Source organism: Talpa europaea (genome assembly GCF_964194135.1).
Source record: "Talpa europaea genome assembly, chromosome: 15".
Taxonomy (NCBI): domain Eukaryota; kingdom Metazoa; phylum Chordata; class Mammalia; order Eulipotyphla; family Talpidae; genus Talpa; species Talpa europaea.
The window spans coordinates 76590789-76601935 of NC_140083.1; the positions used below are offsets into that span (position 1 = coordinate 76590789).

General features: G+C 60.4%; 1 protein-coding gene across 1 annotated transcript; it reads right to left on the bottom strand.

Annotated features, from left to right (window-relative positions):
• Positions 1 to 5729: 5729 nt before the first annotated feature.
• On the bottom strand, positions 5730 to 8246 carry DDN (dendrin; the record flags this gene model as incomplete). The annotated part of the gene is made up of 2 exons (XM_084254848.1): positions 5730 to 7647; positions 8038 to 8246. The coding sequence occupies 2 exons, from the start codon at positions 8244 to 8246 to the stop codon at positions 5730 to 5732; spliced, it is 2127 nt and encodes a 708-aa protein (XP_084110974.1).
• Positions 8247 to 11147: the final 2901 nt, after the last annotated feature.

The window sequence follows — 11147 nt, forward strand, 5'->3', positions numbered from 1 at the left end:
TCGCCCACTGCTCCCCTCAGCAGTGTATTTCAGTGGATCTGCCTGTTTTGCTCCCCACTCTGTCTCTGGTGAATCCTCTCACCCTTCCTCTCCCACGCTTCTGGTCTGTACCCCAGTTCTTGCATGCATAAATAAACAAATGTTTAAAAAAAAAAAAAGGAAGGAATCACAGAAGGCTGTATAATACCAGGGATGCCTTCTGGGATCAAACTCCTGCTGCAGAAGCTGTGGATTGCTTCATAATTCTGTGCTTAACCCCTTGCGCCACCACGGAGGCCCAATACCAGGGATTTTTTTTTAAAACAGGGAGCCCAGGGCCTCCCCTGTGGCACAGCTGTTGAGCGCTGGGTTGCAAAGCTGCCCGCAGCCTCTGCAGCGCCGGTTCGATCCCCGGCTGCTCCCCGGCCACCGGAGGAGGGTCCCACATGGCGCGCAGACCTCTCCTGCCGCCCGCTGCTCCCCTCAGCAGTGTACTTCGGTCCTTCTGCCTGCTCTGCTCCCCGCTCTGGCTCTGATGAACTGTCTCACCCTCCTGCGCTTCTGACTGTACCCAGTGCTTGGATAAATAAAAAAAAAAACAATTAAAAAAAAAAAACAGGGAGCCCACTCTATGTCAAAACATGCAGAGGCGGGAACAGCTTCCAGCTTCCTTCACTAGCATATGCACCCTCAGCAACAGGTTCCCCAGGGGTCTGGGTTTATTCCCACTCCCCAAAAGACAGAGTCTAGGAGCTGCCCCTTCCTTCATGCTCCCCTGGGCCCCACAGGAAAAACTCCACTAACATATATTACGCTGTGCTGCCTGCACTATAGCCACTCTTGGTTTCTCCTCCACACCCCCTTCCTTATCTCATAACACCCTAGATTGTGAGCTCCCTGAAAACAGCTCCCATGTCTGCGTCTGGCGTGGCTAGGGCCTGGCACGCATGTTTAATAGGTGAACAAATGGATAACTGAGTAAATGCCAACTCTCTTTCTCATAGGCGCACTTTGCACAGTCCCCATAGGCTCCCCTTCAGCCACGCTCCTGGTGCTGTGCTCTACACACGTGTGCAGTCACTCTCCTGATGCGGAATGCCTCAAGACTCAGAATGATGGCCTGGCTCTTCGTTTCACGAATGACTGTGGCTGATCTAGACGAGTCTTAGGGCTCTAAAAGGGAAGCAGATGCCTAGCTTCCCTAGAGCCATCCTCACCGGGCCTGGGAGGGCCAGAAGAAAGGCAGGTGGGAAGAACCTGGGTATTGAGAGAGTAGCCGGGCCTTGTGCTGGTCTGAAGGCCGCTGCCCTGCCCTGATCACCTCCCCGCATCTGGTGTCCCTACCCCGACCTCTGAGGCTGTCCCAAGGTGGGGGAGGGTTGTGGCCTCTGCCTTGAGGCTGCCTGGCTGGCAGACACGGCCAGACTTAGAAGTCATTTTCGCAGCAGGGAGCCTCCAGCCTCCCACCCACAAGGTCCTGCGGGGCCAGTCTGAGATATGGCTCCCCAGGAGCCGGGCCCCAGGCCTGCAGTTGCTCTTCCCCTTTTTCCTCAGATCATTAGCAGTTGGTGCTGACTCCACCCTTAGGCAAACATGGAGGAAGTCTTGGGAAGGAGGGCTGCTGCACTGACACCCTAAACACCCAAGTGCTCCCCAATACCCAGTCAGGGGGCTGTTTTCTTTCATCCAGGGCTCCCCCCCACTGCTCAGCCTGGCTGCTTCTGCCTAGTCCTTCCCTTTCCCTCCCTCTACTCGCTTTGCCGTTCTCCTATTCCCAGACCCCAACACTAAAGAAATAGTCCTAGGGAGAGATAATCAAAGCTTGTAAACCTATATGTCACTAATTATATACCAGGCAATGTTCTCAGTGCCTTACACGCTGAAGCATTTAATCCTCCCAACAAGCCCATGAAAAAAGCACCATTAATGCCCATGTTTGTACGCCAAGGCACAGAGCGGTGAATAACTTGCCCAAGGTGAGTATGAGGTTGTGGCAAGATTTTAACCCAGGCTGCCAGACCCCATAGTCCATAATCTAATGTAATAGTAGGGCCTCCCAGGCCTTCCCGGTGGCGCACTGGTTGAGCGCTGGGTTGTGAAGCTGCCCGCAGCCTCTGCAGCGCCGGTTCGATCCCCGGCTGCTCCCCGGCCACTGGAGGAGGGTCCCACATGGCGCGCAGACCTCTCCTGCCGCCCGCTGCTCCCCTCAGCAGTGTACTTCGGTCCTTCTGCCTGCTCTGCTCCCCGCTCTGGCTCTGGTGAATTCTCTCACCCTCCCGCGCTTCTGACTGTACCCAGTGTTTGTATAAACAAACAAACAAACAAATAAATAAACAAAACAATAGTAGGGCCTCCCTGGTGGCCCAAGGGGTAAAGTCTCAGCACTATGAAGCTATCAGCAGCCACTTGTAGCACAGGTTTGATCCTCCCCACTCTGTCTCTTGTGAATCCCCTCTGCCTCCCCCCCCACCTCTGGCCAATACCCCAGCTCTTGTATGCATAAATAAATAAAATAAATCTTTAAAAAACATAGTAGCGGTGTTCAGTCAAAGAGCCACCTCCGGTCACCTTATGATTGCACGCAGCTCCTCTTGCACCAGCCCCGGAGCTCTGGAGCCCCTTGTGTGTAGTAAAATCCAGGCAGATGTTCTCAGTGTCGCCCTGGCCTTCCTCTATCTTCCCCATAGCTCAAAGCCTAGCCTCTTCTCCAACCCAGAGGGCTAAGGCACACACTTTCTCAGCTGGCCCAGGCTCACCTCAACCTGGCCTCAGTTTTCACTCCCGCCTTTGTCTTCCAACAGCACCCCTGCCTGTGCGCTCCAGTCCGCCATTGGATAAGGTGCTAACAGACCTGGTTCCCACACCTGTGCCTCTGTTTTTGCTGTTTCCAATACTTGGAGTCTCTTTCCCCAAATTCTTTCTCAGCTGCCACCTCTTCCACGGAGAGTTTCTGGATGTCATAAAATCCATGCAAACTCCCTTGTTTGACTCTATGCTACTTAACAGTCACTGCTCAATACTACCACTTACATTTTAAAAATCTTTTTAAAGATTTATTTATTTATACATACAAGAACTGGGGTACAGGCCAGAGTTTTGGGGGATGAGAGGATTCACCAGAGACAGAGCGGGGAACAGAACAGGCAGACTGACTGAAATACACTGCTGAGGGGAGCAGCGGGCTAGTCAGGAGGGGTCTGCTGCGCAGTATGTGGGCAGCTCCCTGGCCAGGGATCCAACTACTTGTGCTGCAGAGGTGAGCTTCATAGGCTGCGTCTTAACCCCTTGTGCCACCAGGGAGGCCCCTTAAATTTTTTTAGTGCTATCATCTTGGTGTGTTTTCATCTTCACCCCTACTCATGTCTTTCCTGGAGCCCAGACTAGAGTCTGATACCTCTCAGGTGCTCAGTAAATGCTCAATTGTTAGAATGGATGGTAATTAGAATTGTAGGTGGAGGGGTACAGACTTCAGGCACCTCTGATCTCTACCCAAAGTGAGCCCCCACTTTCTTTACTTCCTCCAGCAAGAGTCTGGGCTCCAGGCAGGTTCTGGATGGATCTTACTGGGTGACCCTGACCAGTGGTTTCCTCTCAGTTTCAGATTCCCAAGAGCAGTCAAGCCAGACCATTTGATAATGTCCTAAGCAGACCTTGGTTCCCCACTCGGTGGCCCCATCTTTGCTGTGCCCGCCACTTGGAATCCCTTTCCCCAAATTCTCTTTCAGCTGCCACCTCCTCCACCGAGGCTTTCGGCGTGCCATAAAATCCACGCGAACTCCCTTGTTTGACTCTACACTACCGAACCCCCCCCCCCCCCCCCCGCTGAACCGAAAGCCGCCTGCGGGTGGGTGGAGAGTGACGTCGAGATAATTGGAGACCAAAACCGTAAGTGGTTTGCGAGCAGGGACTGGGGCTCCGCAGCCAGTCGGAGGGCGCAGGAGTCGGCGGGACTCCGTGGGGGTGGGGTGGGGTGGGGTGGGGGTGGGGGTGGGGGTGAGGCCCTGCGGAGCGACGGAGTCTGGGCGAAGCCCCCGCGCTGCCAGAGCCGGTGGCTAAATTTACCCAGGTGACTCAGTCCCTGCCCGGAATGGGGGCGTGGGGGGTGCACCGGGCAGTGGGAAGAGCCAGCCTGGGTGCGGCGGGGTGGGGTGAGTGGGGGGCAAAGGAGAATCCCGACGGGGGGCGACAGGGTGCGCCTGGAGTCCTCCCCAGGCCCCCGCCGCGCGGAAGGAGCGGGGAGCCCCGAGGGACGCGGGGCCCGGGTGGGGGACAGGAAGACCGCGGCCTGGACGCCCGGGAGCAGAGGTTTATTGAGCGCTTGCTGCGCGCTGGGCGCTGTACATACATGACCGCGTGAAATCCTCACAACAACCCTGCGAGGTAGGTGTTTCTAAACCCCCATTTGACAGATGAGGAAACTGAGGCTCAGGGAGGTGAAGTGACTTGGCCAAGCCCCCGTGGCTGTGCAGAGCAGAGGCAGAGACGTGGCCAAGACCGGAGGGAGACACACGTCGGGGTCTGGGGCCCCAGCCGCTCGGGGTGGGCGCGTCGGAGGAGGGGCCGGGCGCGCCCCCGAGGCCTGGCGGTCCCTGCTCCCCTAAGTTGCCGCCACAAGGCGGGGAGCCCGCTCGCTGCAACTGGGGATCCGAGGATTGACTGGTAGAGCTGGGGGGGGCGGGGGGCGGTGGTGGAAACTCCGGGGGAACCGCGACCTGCGCGCGCCCCGTAGTGGCTACAGAGAGTATCACACCCCCGCACCTACACATTTTGGGGTATCGACCTCCCTCTTCCTTCCCCGGCAGGTTTCTGGAAGAGGGAGAAATATAAAAAATTCCCAGGAGTTTTTCGGGCGCGGGATACCGCCTAGGTGGGAGATCGTGGGGACGATCCAGAGGCTCACTAGAGGACACTGGGGCGGGGGCAGGGGCGAGGCCTCAAAAGGTCCCGAGCTGGTTCATTGGTTGCCTTCCCTCTGCAGCCGGGACGCGCGGCCGGGGACAGTGACGAGGCCGCCGCCCTGCCCTGCCTCGGCTTCACCTAAGCCGGAGAGACCGGGGTAGGGGCCCTGACCCTCCCGCTCACTTCTGCAAACTCTAAACCTTGTCTCGGTTGAGAAGGAGGGTGACAAGGAGCCCCCCAGGGGCGCTCAGGCTCTGTCCAGGGACTCCGAACTCTCTTGGCTTGTGGAGGGGAGGAAGAGCTAGAGGCCTCCCCCACGACACCCCAAAGGTCAAGAATGCACCTTGCAACCCCCTCGTTTTCCTCGCGAGGATGCCTGGAGAGAGGCAGTGACTTGCCAAGGCCACCCAGCAAGTCAGCGTCAGAGCTGGGCCTGGAACCCCAGACTTGTGGCAGCACAGTCAGGAGGCGCCCGCTGATCTGTCTGGACCTCTTCCTCTTCTGCCCAGAGCCTGGCACCTGCTCACTCTAGCCCTAAGTTCCTCCATCGCTGTCCCTCTCCTGCTCTGAGGTTTCCCTGCCCAGACTCTGCCACCCGCCCCGGCCCCGGCCGCTCCGCTCACCTGCTCACCTAGTGCCTGGCTCCTGCTGACGACCCTGCAGGTGTGGTCTGGATGGAGCCGGCATAGCGGCTGCTGCTCACCCTCACCTCTCCCTTCCTTGCGCTCGGGCGGCTCCTGCTGCGTGGACGGGCACAGGTATGGAGGGGCCACGGGGAGTCTAGAAGGAAGGAAGGGGCCCCGCAGGCCCGGCGGTGGCCAGGTCAGGGGCATAAATACAAGAAAGGGCTGTCACTGCCACTCTCTGCTTCGCTGCGGGGTCCCCTCAATGTCCCTCGCCCTCGAAAGGGCCTCGTCGGTCTGGCCGATGACCCCCAGGATCTCGCGGGTGTCCTCGCCCCGCTCCGCGGTCTTCCCGGCCGGCGCGGGCCGCGGGGCGTCCCCAGGCCCGGGCGGGGGCCGCCGTGTCCGCCAGGAGGCGCCCGAGGCCTCCGTGTCGCTGCCATCCGAGGAGCCGCTGTGGGCGCTGCGCTCCGCAGCCTCGTCCGAGTCCGAGTCCGGGGCCGTGTGGCGGCGGATGCGGGACACGGCCTCGCGCAGGGCGCCCGCGTAGGGCCCCGGGGCCGGCGGCCGGCCCCGCCCCGCGCGCCTCGGCGCTGCGGCCCCCGCCCCGCAGCCCGCGGCCTCGCCCGAGCCTCCCGGAGCCGCCGGGCCCTCGGCCGAGCGCGCGGGGCTCCCCGGCCGCGCGGGGCCTTTCTGCAGCTTCGCCTCGCCGGCCCGGAGCCCCGGCACACCCGCGGCGCGCTCCGCCCCGGAGGGGTCCCCCGGCTTCCCGCCCTCGGCTTCGACTTCGCGGCCCCCGCCGGGCTGGGGAGGCGCGCGGCCGCGCGGCGGCGGCTTCTGGCGCGGGGAGGACCCCGGCGCGCGCTCGCCCTCCTGCGCGCGGGGCTGGGGCGGGCCCGGGGCCTCCCCCTCCCCGCGCGGCGCCCCGGGCGCGAGCTGCCCCTGCCGGGCTCGCGGGGCCGCCACGTACCGGGCCCGGACCGCCGCGCGCGTGGCGTCGATGACGAAGACGCCGCCGGCGCCCGCGGGGCCGCGGGAGCTGCGGGGCAGCGTGTGCGCGCGGCGGGCCGCCGTCCAGCTCCCCGCGGTCTCCGGCCCGGCCCCCAGCGCCTCTCTCCAGCCCGTCCCCCCGGGAGCCCAGGGTCTGGGAAGGGTCTGGCTATGTTGGGGTGGCTGCTTTTTAATGGAGGGAATCCAGCATTTGGGGGGCCAGTTCTGTTCTCTACCTTCTTTCCCGTCCCCCGAGCTCTTGGCGGGGGGCCTGGACCTCGGGGCCGGGCGCGGGAGGCCGGGAGCCGCCGCCGCGAGCCCCGCAGGCGCCGTCTCCGAGGCCGGGCGCCCCGCAGCCGTGGCCTGGGGGGGCCCGTCGCTGCCGCCGCTCCCGCCCGCCGCAGCCGGCCCCGGGCTTTCCTCCGCCGCCGCCTGGCCGCGGTCAAGCTTCGCCCTCACCGTCCCGCAGCCTGAGGATCCCCCCAGGAGACCCCGGCCGGGGCGAAGACCCCAAGCCCCGAGGACGTCCCGGTAGATTCGAGGGTCCAGCCTCTTCTTCGCGCCCCCTCCCTCTGTCCTGGCCGGAGCCAGCGCCGGGGCCGGCGAGGGGGGCGCCTGGCGGGGCTCGGGGCCTCGCTTGGCCCCCAAAGTCCGGTGCGGGCCCTCGTAGGAAGGAGGAGCCACGTAGGGCGGCGGCCGGTCCCAGCGGCGTCGCGGGGCCATCCCGGCGGCGCCTCTCAGCAGCAGGTGAGCCTCGTAGCTGGGGGGCCCTGCGCGCCGACCTGCCCAGGGCCCCGCCCACGCCGCCCCCGGGTCGCCCTGCGGCTGCGCGCCCGGACGCGCGGGGCGCCCCACCAGCCCGAGGCGCGGCGGCCGGGCGAGAGCGGGGAGTCCCGCGGCGGGCGCCGCCCGAGGGGCGCTCCGGGGCTCCGGGCCGGCCCAACCCGGGGGGCTCCTTCGGGCCCCAGCAGCCTTGCGCCTTTTTCTCTCCGTCTCTTTGGCCTCCCGCTCCTGAGACGCCGCCTTCCTTTTCTCCTGCTCCCGGACTCGGGCCTCGGCCGGAGGCCCCACCCGCCAGTTGGTCGCCTCCTGCAGCACCCTGGAGGCCCAGGACCGGCGGGGCGGCGGCTCGGGGGATCCCGGGGGCGGCCCACACCTGGGACAACGAGCAGGAACCCAGGTGAGCAGCTGGCGAGGGAAGGGAGCGGAGGTGCGGGCGGCTGGGAGCCCGGGGACCCCCGAGGACTGCGTGTGGCGGGGGGTGTGTGAGTGCACGGGCGTGTGTGCACGTGCGTGTGTTCGGGCTGAAGTCGGAGCGGGGCTCCGCACCCCCTTCCACGCACACTCTACAGCGCCTGCCCTCCTGCCCCTCTTCAACCCACGCCTGTCCCCCAAAAACGGGCGCGTTGAGTCTGGGCCTCTCGGTGTGAGGACTGGGGGGGAGGGCCTGGGAAAGAGAAGGGGGACCGGCGGCGTTGGCTGACGCCTGCGGGGAGGTCCGGACCCCACTCCCCGCCCCCCCTCCTCCCCTGACCCGCTCACTCACGTGCGGCTCTGGGTCGCGCGGGCCCAGTGGCCGGGCTGGAAGTCCATGGGCTGTCGAGGAGGGGCGCGGCGGCTGTAATGACAGGAGATGGTCTTCACTTCGATCACCAGCAGCTTGGACTTCTGCACCCAGAGGCAGCTGCCAGAGTCCTCATCCTGGAACTCCCGGGGGCTGTCGGGCCCCTCGGAGAAGAGCTGGCCATCCAGCATCCTGCCCCACCCCACCCCGGCCCCCCACCCTCCCACCCTCCCCTAAAGCCCCCTCCCAGCCCTGGGAGCCGGCGCCCACTGCAGAGCGGCGGACCCAGTAACTGGGGACTATATATACCCGGGCACACGTGTGTGCCTGTGTGTGTGTGCGTGCGCATGTGACACGGAGCGGGATGGCTCCGCGTTGCTACCTCCCCCATGTGCAAGCCCCCCCCCCCCAGGACTGGGCGCCCCTTCCCACAGCGCTTTCCCCCCAGCGGATGGGAAGTGCAGGACTTATTATTCTTAACTGACAGGGCCCCCCACCTCCGCCCCCATTTCTTGAGCCTTCTTGCCAGTTTTAACCCTTCACTCTCCTGCTTGTCAGGGTGCCTTACCCACCGGGGTTCTGCCCCAGACTTCCTGCCCCGGACTTCAGTTTCTCTGATAAAGAGGTGATGGGAATGGAACTCAAGGTCTCTCCCTGCCACTCTGCTGGTTTCCATGGGGTTGGGGTGCAGGAGGGGCTGGTCCAGGCAGGGGGGCTATTTTTAGCGGCTGTTCGGGTGCAGAGATGAGTAACCAGCTTCCATGTAGGGAGGGAGGAGGCGGTGGCTTTCTCTGCTTTTGTGTGACTCTGGGGGAAAGCTACCTCCTCCAAGCTCAAAAAGAGTGACCCCCAAAACCCTCTGTCTTGGCCACAGAAGCTGCCCCACAACTACCGTTCCAGGTGTTTGTCCTTGGGCAAGCATGGAGCCCTCTCCCAGCAGCAGGTTCTCTTCCCCATTCCAGAAGCCAGGACTTGGCTTTTGTGTGCCCACATAGTTCTGCTCAGCCTTTTAGAGGATAGACTAGGGTGCTTATATACTTGCAACCTTTCTGAGGTGACGAGGAATGGTGTTTCCTGGCCAAAATCAATCCCCTAGCAACTGAAATAGTAAGCAGCGCCTGTTTGTCTGCAGAGCTCTCCATCCCCACTACCACAGGCCTGGGTCACTCAGCACCCCCACCCCACCCCAAGTGGTGCTCAAGATGCTCACCTTTCAGACTCATTCTGTCCTAGGAGGTTGTTGCTTACAGCCACATGATTCTTTCCTCCTAAGCCTATACCAGGTGTCCCCTGATTCACCATGGTAATGTTAGTGGCAGCACAGCCCACGCCAACCCTTCCAAGCAGAGACTTAGCAACCATGCCTGGCAACCATGGCAGCAGCTCCAGTGGAGGGGCGGGAGGGGTGTGAGGAGAGGGGGGAGAGTGTATGGTAATGGTTCTGGAGGAAGAAGGGATAATTTGCCCGAGAGGGATATGTAAGAATAGAAAGCTATGAGGGTCCTAATTTTGTCCCTTGTCTTCCCTTTCTGCCCCATCCTCAGTCTTGAGGCTGGTTAGGGGGAATGGGAGAAGCAAGAAACCCCAATGTGTTTTCTAGTAAAGAACATGCAAGGCAATGCTTTGGGGACAAGGGGTGGAGAGAGGAAGGTTGTTGTGGGGTAGAGACTGACATACTAAGAACCAAAGTAACAAATCCCAGGCCCTCTGCCCCCTAACACACAGACCTATAGTCAGAACCCGAACATTCCCTATCCCATCCACTTACCTCCCGCCGCCACACACCTACCAGCTGCACTGACAGCTCTTGAAGTCCTTCCTTTCACTCCAGGGCTTGCCAGAGTCCTAAGGCTTTTTAAAGTCCCTGCCTTCTCCCTGTACAAACCCACCTTCAGGATGGAATGTGACATAAGGAGACATCTGTCCTTTCCACCATGCACCCACCCCCACATACATAAACATGCGCCAATAACTTGGAAACCTCCTCCCGCAAGTCTGGAAATGTGCTGAGAGAGCTGTGAAGAGGTGAACACAGAAGCGGGGGCTTCTTTGAAACCCAGAAGCCCTACAGAAAGCTGACCCCTGATGAGTGCCTTCCAAATCCCATCAGGAAGCCTGCTTGGGGGGAATCAGTATGGTGTGGCTAGGTTCCTCAGGACTCTCATGTTGTGCAGGTAGGGGCAAGGAGTCACTTGCTTGGAGAGAAAATGATATCCTACAAAGCAGTGGTGAGACGTTACCCAGAATTCAGCTTATACCCAACAGTCTAGCAGTCCTATGGAGTTGGGTGCTGAATCCCATTTTGATCCACATGGTCAGCACAGGAAAAGGTCTGATGGCTGACCATAGTCTTGCTGCTCCTTCACACCCACTCTCTAGCTCATTCTCCCCTTGGAAGAAAGGCCGGGAATCTGCAAGTTCAAGGACAGTGCCAACTTAGCAAAACAGAGTCCAATCTCCTTTAAGAGGAGGGGATGATGGCAGGTCTGCCTGAAGGAGCTCTTCAATCTGTCTACTCTTTGGAGAACTAATACTTCACGGCATTTTTCTGGAGTCCCAGCTGTGCTACAGGCAGAGGGCAAAGTGAGGTAATAAGAATTGCAAGGAACAGAATAAGAAACATTTCATCAATGAGTGTTAGAAAAGCAGTAAGTTTAGTGTGATAAAGGAGCATGAGCTGTGGAGTCAGCCAAACTGTTTGGGTTCCAATCCAAGCTCTACTTTACATTAGCTGTGTGATCTTGGGCTAATCAGTCTCTGTGCCTGAATTTAAAAGTAAATCTATAAAACTGGAATATCTACCCTTGTTCTGAAGATTAAATGACTTAAACATTAATCATTATTAATAGCAGTCAGTGTTTAATATTAAATGAATATACATAAAACACTGAGACTGGTGCTCACAGCTTCGTGTGTGTAGATGTGTGTCCTATTCTTATTGCTGTTGCTGCTGAAGAAGCCATACGAAGCAGGAAAGGTGAGAGCAGCAGTGTCTATCAACTACAAAAAACAAACACCGCAATACCATGAAGAGGTTCCTGTCATTTTAATTAGGTTTACCATAAAAAGCAATAACTTCAGCTAACCACTCG